Raw genomic sequence first — 15,792 nt, 5'->3', positions numbered from 1 at the left:
CTCACGTGAAGCACTCACTTCATCAGCTGATGAACGTCAACAAATACAACTTCAATCCTGAAATTGATCACCTCTGATCCCAATCAAAATCGAGTATTTTCCAAATTCACGGTAGAATTTTCAATTTATATGTTAATGGCAGCTGAAATACATTTTTTTAATGTTTGCGTACTACTCGTGCGTTTTCAATTTCCCGCAATAAATACTGAGCTCTCACGTGGAGAGTCCCGGATCGTGACCATGACGTCATCCCAGCAGGAAAATACGCGAGCACTTGGCGATAACCAATCATATCTCGTAAGAGAAAATACATCACAAAATCACGTGATCGCTAAAAATAGAGTTGGGGATTACCTCATTTCAACCCATGAAAGTTGTTTGACGCAGCATGAAAGAGCACTCCATTGACAGCGAGGAAGCGACTGCGTATGTGAGGTGAGTGATAAGCTTCCGGGTACCGTTGACAAAACAATCAGCCCAACTGTGATCGCAAGCCTATGTGAAAGTATGGGAGTGTAACCGGGGAGGTTTTGAGAAGATATCACACAAACGCAGGTTGATGTTCAGATGTCAGCCTGTGTTAAAGTATGGGAGTGTAGCCGGGGAGGTTTTGAGAAGATATCACACAAACGCAGGTTGATGTTCGGATGTCATGTGTTTTATACTCTTGGAGAAATGAACGAAGGCCGTGTAGAATTAAATACACAGACTTATAATATGCAAAATACCTACACATACAATTAAAACATTACAAATATAACTTATTAACAAATATTAAAATCTTTTATGATCACATACGTTACTATTGGAAAGACTTCCATCCGTATCCAGCCTCCAAAAGTTATATATGCATTGCTGCTGAATCCTCTTAATTATATATATTTAATTGGGGAGGGGAGTGGAAGGAAGCGTGTCTTACCCACATTATACCTAGTTACACCATAAAGTAAGTAAAATCCACATGAAAATGTTTTTTAAAATTAGCTATAATAAACTTGCTTACATACACAAAGTAATTAAGCAAAATATTGATTTTCACATGCACGATGAACGTTATATGTGATTTCACTGTGAATTTGAGTTATTTGTGCTATAGTTGTCATGTGCTAATGTTTCGTCCCAATACGGGAATTTAGAATAAAAACGTGTTAAAACATCTTTGTTAATTAGAAATATCAGTTCACATATAAAAGTGGACTTAATCTAAAACTGTTAAAATAGAAAATAGTGTAGTGTAATGAGATACATTAAAAAATTTGAACTGGTTTCAAGAGTGTATTGTTTTGATTTATCTTTGCTCCAATACACTCGATCATATATATACTTAACAACAAAAGTGCCTGTGACACCAATATTTTAGTGTATTTTTAAAAACAAGTAAAGTTTGGTTTTCTATATTGTTGTACATGTATGGAATCAAGTCACAAAAAAATGCTACAGAAATGCATGCATTCCATGCAAAAGTTGACTATTATGCAAGCCCCATGCATTTCACTACCCAAGAATGGGTATAAAAACATGTGCGTTAAAGGGATTCCATATGCATTGTTTAGCATTGTGCTGACAACAACCACTCAGAAAAACAACAAAACTACGCAATTATTCAACATTACGTAATGCCACACCTGTCCGAAAATGAACATCTGCGAGACCCATTGGTATGCTTGAAGCAGGATGGAGTCAACGGGATGTTTGCAAGACAATTTAACGTCCACAGAAACACCATTTGGTGTTTATGGCAACGTTAGCAACAGACGAATGTATTCAGAGACCATCCTCGGAGTGGCAGGCCACGCGTTACCAATAATCGATAAGACAACTGGATTCGAACAACAAACCTACAAAATCGATTCCAGCCAGCAACAGTGACTGCAAGAAGCATCCTTGGCCTTCGGCGAAGATCTTCACAAACCGTACGTCGTCGCCTCAGATGTGCAGAGATTGTTGCCAGAAGACACGCCAGACGTCCCATTTTGACAGGAAACCACTGTCAAGCAGGTCTACAGTGGTGCAGACATCATCTGCGCTGGACGGCCATGCAGTGGGGACAAGTTCTATTCACTGATGAGTCTCATTTTCACCTCAGCCACAGCGATGGACGGTTTCCGGTTTCTAGTGTACCGACGTCGAGGTGAACGTTACGTCAGTCATTGTGTCATGGAAGAAGATTGGTTTGGGGGCGGCAGCGTTATGGTATGGGTGGGATTACAGCAAGACAGAGGACCCGTTTGATAGTGGTGGAGGGAAATCTCAATGGACAGCGCTACAGCGACAAGACCATCGGCCCTGTTGTTCTACCTTTTTTGCGTCGTCATGGCCCAGGCATTACCTTTCCACATGACAACGCCCAGCCTCATATTGCTCGACTTGTTCAGGATTCTCTTCAACACAACAACATGAATGTCATCCCCTGGCCGACTTGCTCCCCTGATCTCACACCAATCGAGCACATGTGGGATGAGATGGATCGGCACCATCGATGTCAACCACGTGTTCCACAGACACTCTGGGAACTTCGAAACATGCTCCAGCTGATATGGACAGATATCCCACAGGACTTTGTACGACGCCTGGTCCATTTCATGAGACGAAGATGTGTTGCTTGCATCGCAACCAGAGTTGGACACACACGCTATTGATTTGTAAATTGACATTTTGGCATGTTCATGTTTTTTATGAAATCACGCATTTTCTGAAGTCAGTATGGCAAATTAAACCATTTGAACACTTACAGGAGTCTTTCATCTGTTGCAAACTGCAATTGTTTCAGATTTATATATATAAATTTGCTAAGTTACCAGAGCTGCTAACATGTTGTCAGTCCAAATGTTCACTCCAACATGGAAAAACTGCAGGGCTCACGAAATTAGAGCTCTGGCAACAATTCCACTTCCTTAGAACACAGTATTCATTGAACAAGTGGTGGCGAGCTGTGAATGGAAATCCCACACTAAGCTTTCATACTTCTACTTACTTGATGTTCAAACCTATCCGTGAAGATATGGGGTAGAGAGGGTCTTCAGCAACCCATGCTTGCCGTAAAAGGCGACTATGCTTGTCGTAAGAGGCGACTAATGGGATCAGATGGTCAGGCTTGCGGACTTGGTTGATGCATGTCATCATATCGGAATTGCGTGGATCGATGCTCATTACATCAATCAACAGATTGTCTGGTCCAGACTTGATTATTTACAGGTTAAAGTCTCCAAGTATTCCTGCCACCCTTCTTCTTTCAGGACCCACCGTGATATTGCTGGAATATTGCTAAAAGCGGCGTAAAACCATACTCACTCACTTACTCTTCTTTCAGGAACTTGGGGGAGGGGCAGGGGGTCAAGGGTTTCAGTAGTATCTCAAGGTAATTTGCCTCAGTGAGTGGGCAGATTGCTGGCTAACAGTAACACTGGAATCAGAGGTCGAGTGAGTGAGTGAGTTGGGTTTAATGCCTCTTTTAACAGTATTCCAGTTATATCACGGCGTGTCAGGTTAATGTTGGAGGAAAGCCTGAAGTGATGCAGGTCTCAGACGTTTACCACTTCGGTGAAACCCACGAGCACGGGTATGGTGCTGACATTTCTAGAAACATAATCGGGGCGAACCGGGATTCGAACCCACAATCATAGGCTTCTGGCGTGCCCAAGTGATGCAACTCTGCACAGCGAATCGCAGCGCCTTAGAGGACTGGGCTACCCGTGCCCCCAATCAGAGGTCGAGGGGATATAAGGTGATATACAAGATATCTACATGATAGTCTAGTATGTGTCATTGTACAGAAAGTGATGTCATGGGAGATCTCAGAACTGGGATAACTTTAACTATAGGTTAAATATAGTAAAATACATCAAATAAGAAATGATGTAATAGAGGTAGTATTATAAGAATTAAGCACAATAATAACTATTGTTTGATTTTGGTGCTAATATGATTTTACCTCCCATTTTTTAACAAAGATTTAAGATTGTCATAGCACTCTGATCACTTAGTGGAGCTTTGCTTGTGGGGTTATTACCTCTTTGGTCACGTGGACAAGGTGTCTGTCATCAGATCAGAATGTCTGTGGTTTGAATCCCATGGCTACTACACTGTCAAATATTTTTAAGGGTATATGGAATCAACATAAATCTAATTGAATGTTTCAGCTCGCTGTAAAGGTTTGTATTCATCTGTAGGTTTAACAAATGTTATATTTGGGATAACACTAACTTTCTCAGTAAAGTACACATTTTAGTACTTTGGGTTGAGTCCAATCCTGGATTAGAGCCCACACTGCCAGAGCGAGGCACCTAAGTGCCAGCACACTAAGTCAGGGATCTAACACACAAAATGAAAGTCCCAACAACTGGTAGTCAAGATCACATAATTTGTGTACCCCTCTGTAAATTGGCACGGTTCCCATGGCCGAAAGCTATGAATTCACAATGCCATTTTGTGTGTGGTCAAATGTAACAAATGTTATATTTGGGATAACTCTTTCTTAGTAAAGTACAGATTCTAGTACTTATGGCAATTTAACATTTGTTACATTTGACCACTTTCTAAATGGCATCTGTATGTTGCTGTTTGGTCAAGTCACTACATGATTTTTCACTTTTTCCAGGTTTTGAGAAACATGGGGTCCAAGCACAGTTCTGGAACAGGGAAAAACACAAGTTGCTTGTTTTATGAGATCCCAGATGACCTGATTATAGAAATACTCCTACAAGTTCCAGCCAGAGATATTGTGAAGAACTGCGTGCGTGTGTGTCATCAGTTGAGAGATATCATCGCCAGCCCCACACTGTGGAAGCGGAAGTGTGAACTGGGAGGGAAATATATTCCTCGTTTTGTGAAGCCAGAAGATTTCAAAAAGATTTTTTTCTTTAACCCCTATACGAGAAATTTGATAAAGAATCCATGTGCACAAGGTAGGATAATTTTTATGCACAATGAATTATTAGTGATTTAATGTCAAACGTTTCACTTTTTGTTTGTTTGGTTTGTTTGTTTGTTGTTTAATGCAACACTCAGAAATATCCATCTATATGACGGCAGTCTGTAAATAATTGAGCCACACTGACATGCATCAACCATGTCAGTGAACCCTGACCACCCGATCCTGTTAGTCGCCTCTTACGACAAGCATAGTCGCCTTTTATGGCAAGCATGGGTTGCTGAAGACCTACCCTACCCCGATCTTCATGGGTCAAAATGTTTCACTAACATGGGCTAATTTGAGTCGCAAAGGACTGGCCATTAATTATAGGAGGAATAGTTTAGAGGGAATCTGGGGAGGGTCACAAAAAAGTATGACAGTCTTTAGGGTAATGCGTGGTCACAGCATTCACACAAGACACAAGGCAAACACATATGACTCTAAATAAAGAAATCTGATACCTTCGGATATTAGAGGAGCTAAGTTTGAATCACAAACATTGTATTCCCTTGAAAAATTTACAATCTGGTCAAATTTGACAGGGCCCACAAGCATAAAGCGATCTCAGCGCATCAACTATCGTAAGCCTATGTAAAAGTATGGGAGTAATGATCATTATAGGTCTAAGATCGTTATGTGATGGACAATGGCGGGCACTGCTGTCATCAGGACAGGACTAGGTGGTGGACGGGCTGAGGCAGAGGTATTAGATTACTTGATTTTCACATATTTTCTGTGATTTTCATTCAAGTATCTTGAGTGATTCTGACTGATGAATTATGAACATGTCTTGGTGGTTTGTTGTATCCAAATGTTTCACTGATATGGGCTGCAGCAGACGTCATGACCCTGCTTGGATTCCACAGAGGAGATATGTCTGAATCACCCCATGCTGCATGTAGGAGCTAACACTCGTGAAGATTTCATGGTTAGAAAATGGAAGCAGTGTAGATTGTTGGTCATAATATCAACCACTGGTTTGTCTCATCCAGACATGACTATTTACAAGGTCCTGTAGAATAGGTCTTCAGCAAACTATTCTTGCTATAAAAGGCGACTGTACTTGTTGTAAGAGGCCACAGATGGCATTGGGTGGTCATGCACTTGGTTGATGCATGTCATTTTATTGCAAGGATCGATGCTCATGATGTCAATCACTGAATTGTTAGGTCCAGACTCAATTATTTACAGACCCCCGTCATTTATGGGCGGCCATTTGGTAAAAAAATACAAAGTTGAAAAAAGTAAGCAATTAAGGTCAAATATTACGAATAAAGAACTAAATGATACTATTAAAGGTCAAAATAATTGTCAACGTCATTTTGTGCTCACTGACGTTTTTTCGTACACATTGTTCTGTCTTTTCTTATGACGTCTTTTCGTAACATTTGACTATTAATATTGCATACTTTTGACATTTATTTCAACTTTGTATGTTTAACCCTCGTCTGTTTTGTATTTTGACCTTTAGTAGTAACATTTAGTTCTTTATTCGTAATATTTGACCTTAATTGCGTACTTTTGTCCTTTTTTTCAACTTTGTATTTTTTGACGGAATGGCCGCCCATTTGGATTTGTTGACATGGTATTTCCGGTGTTTCGTGCTCACGGTAATGTCTTTCCATGGGAGGAAAAAACATCCAAACTCATAATTCGTGTATAATGCGCACCCCCTTCTACACAGCTGTGTTTTTCCGAAAGAAAGTGCGCACTATACTCAAGAAAATACGGTAGTTATACAGCTGAAATATTACTGAGTGTGGCATTAAACAACAAACAAACAAACAAACAAACAAACAAGGTCCTGTAATATGGCTGGAATATTGCATCACATTCACTTACTCACTCCACCTACTGTCTGTCAAGTGTGTTTTTTTGTTTTTATTGTTTTGATTGTTTTTACTGTTTTGTAATTTCAAATTTAAACATGTTACAAGATATTTATTCATTTTCTTTTACAATAGCGGGATTACAGCACTGGAAAGTCATACAAAATGGAGGCAGCAGATTCAAAGTGCAGACAGAGAGTCATGGATCTCAAGATGTAGCTCTTACAGATATGAATCAAGGTAAACTCTCTTCAATGAGTGAGTGATTTGACTGTATTCGGCTTTAAACTGTATGTCAGTGATGTCACAGTTTTATCGACAGGACGTGGAATGAAAGTGGTGTTGGAATATTTCAGTGAAAGAAATTTCAAAGATGGGCCCTTATAACCACACATAAGTTAAATTCAGAGATCAAGCTGTGGGAACAAACTTTGTTCAAACGGTAATTAAGCTAAAACTTCTTCGATATTTGTTACTTGGCAATTATTTTCCCTTTCTACACTGCTGTTTTCTCTGTAAAAATATCTGCAACAAATGCGACAAAATAAGGTTTTGTATAAATTGTCTTGCTTTGTACATTGCATATATATACCGTATTTTCTTGAGTATAGTGCGCACTTTTTTCCAAAAAAACACAGCTGTGTGGAAGGGGGTGCGCATTATACACAAATTTTGAGTTTGGATGTTTTTCAACCCCATGGAAAGACATTACCGTGAGCACGTAACACCGGAAATACCATGTCAACAAATCCATACTGAAGTACGCAAAATAATCATGTAATTACACTGTCTGGCTATAAAAAGTGTTCTTTGTATATGTTTCGGTATATATTACTTACAGTCCGTTTGACTCCAAATGAGAACGATGAATTGCAAAATAACTCGAAATCCAGAAAAGTGTATGAAACATCAATACGGTACTTGACCATGAATACCCTGTACCCAACAAAATCTGAATTTTGTTTAATTTAAGACCCATGACGGATGAAGTTCTTTAAGAAACTATCATGTAATTTTGTATAGAAATGTGTACATGACACGTAGGGGGACAAACCGTGGAAGGAACAGCACAAGCACGGTCTGCACGTGCTACACAGTGACCGTGTTCATTCAATGACAAGATGCGCTACTTAGCAGATGTTAAACAGTTGATGTTGAATGTGTATGATTTCTTTAGAAGTGAAGCAGAAAGAGCAAAGCCTTTTTATGCAATTAATAAATTCTTGAAACGAGCATCAAAAGCTCTTGGTATGTCCCCTAAGAAACTTTAAAATGTAGTAAATCGACGAGCTACACATAGTCAGGCCAAGGAGGTAGGGAACATGTCAAAACCACGCAAGGTTGATAAATTAGACAGTTTTCAGAAGGATCAAGTCAGACGTGCAATTGTTAAACTGCACTCAGAAAATAAGTACCTGTCCCTAAGAATTTTGAAGAAACACCTTGAAACTGACCATGATTTACGTGTTACAAAGTACAAACTATGGCAGCTGTTGCATACATTTGGTTACAAATACAAAAAGATAACTGGAGAAAATAGAGCTGTGTTGTGTGAACGGTCTGACATTGTTCGTCTCCGAAATCATTAGGATATGAGCCTGTCTTCTTAGATGAGACATGGGTAAATGCGTCACACACAGCCAGCAGTCAGTGGGTACCCAGTGGTGACTGTAAGGAGTCTGGTAGAAAGTTACCAATGGGAAAGGGTGAAAGACTCATAGTTCTCCATGCTGGTTCTGCTAGTCAGGGTTTTCTCCCAGACTGTGACCTCGTCATGGGTCTTAAAATAAACAAAATTCTCATTTTGTTGGGTACAGGGTATTCATGGTCAAGTACCGTATTGATGTTTCATACATTTTTCTGGATTTCGAGTTATTTTGCAATTCATCGTTCTCATTTGGAGTCAAACGGACTGCTCTAGATCAGGGGTGCTTTATTTAGTGAATTTTAATAATTCATTTCATACCTGCTTTAACACATCTTTGCATTTTGTTATCATCAAAGTGCTATACACAAGTGCATATCCATATGCTCCTGTAATAAAGTCTTTCAATCCTCCTCTGTATGTTATTTGTCTTATCTTGGAGACCACATAGAATAACCCCCCCTCCGCTAGGTGGAGTTGTCATTATTGTTTCACCTATCCAACTACCCGCACATGATCAAGGCGGACAGGAAGGGCATACACCATTGTGTTTTAAGGGGGTATACTTTAAGATATTCTTCAGACCCATTTGCCCAAATCTAATGTGCAGAGGGGAATCTGGGGCCACTAGGCAGGCTATAGAAATGGTCTCTTTCAACCAAGAGGCAGGATGCACACAACTGAAGTTATGACATATAAGATTGAACACTCTTTTCTCATCTGTTCTGGTGGGAAATGGGAATGGGAAAACAGTGGGTTACAAAACTTAACACTATATATTTGAGGCTGCAAGTTCAATTCATATCATGGAATTTCCATGTGAAATATTTTTTAACTTTTAACCAGTCAAAAATCAAATTTAGTTTTATGATTAAATTGATAAACCTTACTTGAAAGAGGTAGCTCTCACAAGGTTACTATGAGATTTAAGATATACATACACTACAATTGGCAAAAGTGGCAGTAGGTTTATAGTGATTATTGTTCAACTCTCAACAATATTTCAGCTGTATGGTGGAGGTCACTTATCAAGCTTTGACCAGTCAATCTGCCCATGCAATTGTGGTATAATGACCATCAACCAAGTCAGCGAGTCCGACCACCTGATGCCGTTAGTTGCCTATTATGACAAGCATTGTTTGGTGAATACTGGTTCTATCCAGGTTTTTTAGGGGGGAGGGGGGTTGATTTATTTAAGGACAAACATAACCGAAAGGTGGCTACAGAGGGATACCCATCACTGATTGTCCAGCAGTCATCAGTTGAAAGGATGCTATCGACATATGGATATGCGTTGTGGATATCACTTTTGATGATAACAAAGTCAAATTCATGTTTAAGGTAAAGTGTACATTTAGTATATCTGTTCTATTTTTTCACTAAATATTACAGAGTGGTCAGGCCCGATTATAAAGAAGTGGGCCACGTCGTACGGGGCTTGTGAGAAGGTGCAGACAATTGATCTCTGGGACGAGGGTGTGGTTGCTGAAGTGTTGGACCAGATCAAACCACCTATCTACATCTCTGAGTGGTAGGTTGAGAGTAAAGGAAAATGTTTTGTTATGTTTTGTTTATGGATTAACAGACCAGAGCCCAAAACACATGCAATCAATAAGTACAATATAAAAAAATTGTCCGCAGGACCTTTTTTGTACCCAGTATCCAGTATTAAAGTTACATAAAACATGGAAGTATTTTTATGAAGGTGATCAGAGTTTTCGTACAACTGAATTTCATCTACTTGACATTAATATTTGTAGCCTTGATTATATTTCACTTTACAGTGTTCTAAACTTTACACTGTCAAAATAAGATACACAATTTAAAAAAACAAAAATTTAATTTAATTTTTTAATAATATTTTGTCTGCTTGCTCTCTTGCTGTTTGAGGTTGGAGATGAAAAACAAAACAAAAATATGGATGGCCTTACCATGATTAAAGTGATATCTTACTGACCTTCACACCAGACAAACCACATTACAAAGCCAATTTACAGCCTTGGTTTCACAATGCATAGCATCCTACCTATGTGGATTCCAGGATAGAATGTAGGTCCTCAGCAACCCATGCTGGTCGTAAGAGGTAGGATCGGGTGGTTAGGCTCTCTGACTTGGTTGATGCATGCTCCTATATCCCAATTGCTTGGATCGATCCTCATGATATCAATCACTGGATTGTCTGGTCTAAACTCAATTACTGACAGACTGCCATCAAATTGGAAAATTACTGAGTGCATCATTGTAACGTGTGTGTGTGAGTGTATATATGTATATATGTACAGTGGCACATTAAGAAATTCACAAAATATTCACATGACACATTCTCGTTAGATATCATTTTTACGAAACGAGTGGACTTTCTATGGTATCTGACTGAGCAATTGCTTGGTCAGATACAATAGAAAGTTGTAAAGTATTGTCCAGAGTTGTCTCCCTTGGTAGACAAGCTGGCAGACGACAAACAAGACCAGTGTGGAAATGACAGCTTTTGAAAAAAGAAAGATTATTTCTGAAGTATACAATCATTGAATCCGATAATCACAGGTCAATACAGAGAGGACAGACTTTCCACTATCAACTGTGTACCGTGTTTTGAAAAATATTGAGAGTGGAGATTGAATTGAGCACAAAAAGGGAGCAGGCCGGCCAAAGATATTGACTGTTGGTGACATAAGGCGACTTGGTATATTGATGTCTAAAAACAGATACATGAGCATAGAAAATATTAGGCATGAATGATTAATAGAGGAAATTTAAAAAGACAGTAAGAATGCATTTGCATGGAAATGATTGGCAGAAATAACAAGGAATTGGATCACCACGCCTAAAACCTGGATAGCAAGAACGACGTTCGACCTGATGTTTGGAGCATAGGGATTTCAATTGGGACAATGTTATGTTATCAGATAGAAGTTCAGTGTGGCTGTATCTAAACTGCATGAAAATGTGGACCAAAGGTACAGAAAAAACAATTTGGAGTGTCTGTTGTGTGCCACACCATAATGTGTATTTGTAGGTAACATAACTTGGGCAGTGTAAACTGATATTCTACAGGGACATCTCCTCCCTAAGCATTCTCAGGATTGGAAATCACTAAGCACAATATCAGTCAAACAAATCACAAAAATATATGTGACATGAAAGCAGAGGTGATGAGATATTGGGACAGCATGACTCATGATTTTCTAGCTTCCTGATAGGTTGGTTGGTTGGTTTGTTGTTTAACACCGCACTCAGCAATATTCCAGCTGTATGACGGCGGTCTGTAAATAATCGAGTCTGGACCAGACAATCCAGTGATTGATATCATGAGCATCGATCCACGCAATTGAGATCAATGACATGCATCAACCAAGTCAGCGAGCCTGACCACCCAATCCTGTTAGTCGCCTTTTACGACAAGCATAGTCGCCTTTTATGGCAAGCATGGGTTACTGAAGATCTATTCTACCCCGGAATCTTCACTGGGCTCCTGATAGGCAGAATGCATCGCTGCATTCAGGCATGTATTAGGAAAAGAGGTGGTCTGACAAAATATTGAACTGTTTGCTGCTTTGTAACTATAGGCAAGCAGTGTTTGTTGGTCAAACTTATCTCTTGGTCAGTGACTAAAAACCTATAATTTACAATGTTTTCTTTCGCATGAATATCTGGTCAAAATATATATGTATATATAGTATATGACACCCAAGTTTTGTTTATATAACAGTATTAACATTAATCTGATTAATATGACTGGAAATATGCCTCGGCTATCTCTTTATTAAAGGTACACTGCCCGAACCGACTGTGCTTGCCACTATGAGCTGGAGGTGAATCTGTTGTCTGGTGATAGGAAACAGCTGGACAGTTTTACCTTTGAGGATGATATCCCACAGTGGACTGCAGGAGAGTGGACAAAGGTAGTTCACATGGCAACATAGCTCTGCAGAGTTGCCTCCCTTGGGCACGCCAGGATTCTATGTTTTGGGGTTCAAATATCAATTTCAACAGGTTCTTGGTTTGTCACCACCAATCTGTGCATGTTGGTTTCATCAAAGTGAGACATGTCTAAGAACAGGACACATTTGGAATTGACTCCCAGGTGATGCTTTCATGATGTGTAACTGAAACACTGTTAAAATAGATCTGTTCAGAGTGTGGACGTTTCTCACTTTGGTGAAACTCATTAGCACAGACGTTACAGGGTTCGATTTATCAGTGTAAAACATTCACCATAGCAACATATACTGAAAATTGCAACCTAATATTTATGTCTACATGCACTTTGTGCGTAAAAAAACCATCAAGTTTGTGTGTGACTAACCCTTCCTTGTCCACACAACAGTGATCTACATCACTAACTGCTGAGTTGTGTGTAATCATCCAAGATCTGAGATTGTACTTATTTGGAGTAGTTTATGCATCTATGTTTCATCTTTGATAAACTTATGGGACCAGGGTGCTACCTGGTTTGGTCTGGTGCAACTAGCTTTTCATGTCAACATGTTCCTGGTGCAAGTTAAAAGAAGTTCCTTGAATCGAGGCCTGTATTATGACAGACAAAGGAGCACATTCCAGATGATCTTGGATTTGACTTCACATTCAGTGCAGTCAGAGCTGGGGGGTCAGCACTGCATGTTTCAGTGCCTTGTCCACAGAGCCATGCTCTCCATAGGAGAAATAAGGAAAACATTTAAATCCAATTCCATTAGCCAAATCTATAGTAATTTCTTAAGTATAATGCACACATTTTCCCCCAAATGTACTGCTCTCTAAATGGGATCGCACATTATACACACAGAAAATAAGGTTTGAAGTTTTTTCCCAAAGCATAAACATTCTTCTCAGCATGGAACATTGTTGATGTCAACAAATCCTCAGCAAAGTAGGCCAGTTATTTTGTAACAAATAATGTTCCGTGTATTCAAGTTTATATTTAAACCCTTCAAACAATTATAAATTTCAAACCATCCTGTTCAGGTTAATTTTGTTAAAATAACAATTTTGAAAAATGAAATGGTGGTGGAAATAATAAATGTTTAAATCGGTGATCTCTGTTTTGTGTTTCAGGTGGAGCATGTCTTTCCAGACTATAAGGCTGGCGTTAGGTTTATTGAATTCCGCCATCTTGGTGTTGACAAGCAGTTTTGGGCTGGACATTATGGACCAAAGTTTACTCTCTCAACTGTGAAATTTACATTTGAAGCCAATACCGGTAGTTAGTGTCAGACTCTGTAATGTTCAGACTGTTCCAGTGACTTCACCAGAGAGAGCCAAGTCGATGGGTAGATTTTTAGTTACCATGGTAACAGCAAGCATGTGATATTTTGTGCTGGAGTAGAATATGTAACATATATCTCTAAATATTGTACCAGGCGTATTAGCAAAATATCTATGAATGAATGAGATTTAAGGATGGGATTTTGTTTTATGGAAGATTGCCTGTTATGTGTGGTTAAAGAAATTTTACATGCTGTGAAAGTGGAATCATTTTGATGTGTTACTGCCAGTATTTTTTATCCCCCCCCCCCCCCCCCCATGAAGTGGAAGGGGGATATCGGAATGGGTTACGTCCGTCCGCTCTTCCGTCACATTTTGTTTCCGGAGATCTTGAAAACCATACCATATTTCTTCACCAAACGTGTCACATAGATAGATCTAGTGGTGAGCTGGTGCCTTTTGATAGTTTGGGATTTTTAAGGAAATTATTTTCGAGTTTCCATGGCAACGACTTTGATTTAGACTGAAAATAGCGGTAGTCCTCGTTTCCGGAGCAGATCTTGAAAACCATACCATATTTCTTCACCAAACTTGGCACATAATGTCATCTACCAGTATTGAATACATTTCCATTCTTGTTGGTATTGGCAGGGGATATGAGTATTTCATGCTTGTTAAGTTTAGTTTTGTAGAATTGGTGTCAAAAACCCTCTTGTGATAATCTCTGTTATGTTTGAGGTCTTTGAAAGGCATATTTAGAAGTGATACACATAAGGAAAAGATGAAGGGGTAAGCATATTCACCGAAACGTTGTGTTCCTCATAATAAAGACGTTGACATCCATATATTCTCTTCCTTCTGTTATGTTAGTATTTCATTAGGCTTTGATTTAATGTATATTCCCCTTATATCATGCATGGCATCGTATCTCAATTGCCTGGATCGATGCACATGATATCAATCACTGGATTGTCTGGTCCAGACTCCCTTATTTACCGACCGCCAGCATATAGCTGGAATATTGCTGAGTGCAGTGTTAAACATCAAACAAACAAACATTAAGGGTTGGTACAGGGACATAAGGTCTGCTGGGGAATATAACCATGTCTTTCATGACACAAGGTGCATTGTCAAACAAGGATCTGTCTATTGTCTTTTATATCTTGATATTAATGTAATATTTTGAGTATTCATTGTGTGTTTATGTTGTTGTTCCTTGCTAGTTATTATCAATAATGGTGTAGTGAGTTGTGTAATGTGCCCCTGTGACCATGATGTCAATCATGTTGAGGTGTGTCCCAGTAATGTGGGAGAAAAGCCTGTGATGATGCTGGTCCTAAAGGGCAAGTAAACTGAGCCTGGCATCTTTGTACATTTTAATACTTTGCTTTTCCCTCTGATGTTTTTAAAGAATTGACCTCCACTTTGTGTGAGTTCATTGGAGTATGAACCTTCATAGAGTGAGGGCCAAACTGTATGAACGTCGGAGCTGATGCCGAGAGACTGATGCTGATTTATAGTGCTAGCTCACTGAGATACCATGCCGCAGTTTAACATGAATACCCCACTCAGACAAAGTATACTGACTCCGAGCCGACCAGTCATTGTTTTAGCCCCTTAATGCCGGACCTTCCGCTCTCCAGGCGGACGTCTACCTCTATACCACGCAGGCAGTCTCGTTGTAAGGAATAGGGCCGAGGACAGCAGGTGGTTTATCACACATTCAGCAATGTATGCAATGTTATTTTTGTAGGATTAACAGACATAGCCGTATCTCTAGATTTGCTCGTTATTGCCGTTTGCATTGCGGCTGACTGTTTCCCGACCTATCCGTATAGCTGCTGAGCATCCCAAGAGAGATGATATGGTAGATAGACTCTGCAACCAAGTTTACCTACCAGCCAATGTTTAGCACTGGTAGCTCTAGGCCTCGCCCCCAAATAGTTTTGTTTTGGAAGCCAATTACAGAGCTTGTATTTTCAACACTTTCACTTTGACATTTAAATACGTTCTGGGAATGTGTTTAGTTTTCGCTCAGACGTTGACTGTCCAGGTGAATTGATATTCGAAACAAAGTCGCAATAATTGTTTTTCACTTTACTTGCCCTTTACCACTTTTTAACTTTACACTGCAAATCCAACTGTTTTTGTTTCCTTGTAATTCATTTGCTATTACATGTGTATACTAGTAAGTAAAATCGATA

General features: G+C 39.4%; 1 protein-coding gene across 1 annotated transcript; it reads left to right on the top strand.

Moving 5' to 3' along the window:
• Window positions 1–372: 372 nt before the first annotated feature.
• Window positions 373–15,775, top strand: LOC139442417 (F-box only protein 6-like). Its single transcript, XM_071223229.1, has 6 exons — window positions 373–435; window positions 4,598–4,904; window positions 6,877–6,981; window positions 9,779–9,917; window positions 12,156–12,288; window positions 13,439–15,775. The coding sequence occupies exons 2-6, from the start codon at window positions 4,610–4,612 to the stop codon at window positions 13,589–13,591; spliced, it is 825 nt and encodes a 274-aa protein (XP_071079330.1). The 5' UTR covers window positions 373–435; window positions 4,598–4,609; the 3' UTR covers window positions 13,592–15,775.
• Window positions 15,776–15,792: the final 17 nt, after the last annotated feature.

Source organism: Haliotis cracherodii, unplaced genomic scaffold (assembly GCF_022045235.1).
Source record: "Haliotis cracherodii isolate W230 unplaced genomic scaffold, xgHalCrac1.p SCAF_5, whole genome shotgun sequence".
Taxonomy (NCBI): domain Eukaryota; kingdom Metazoa; phylum Mollusca; class Gastropoda; order Lepetellida; family Haliotidae; genus Haliotis; species Haliotis cracherodii.
Note: the sequence above shows the minus strand (reverse complement) of the source record. Positions and strands in the feature narration are given on the sequence as shown.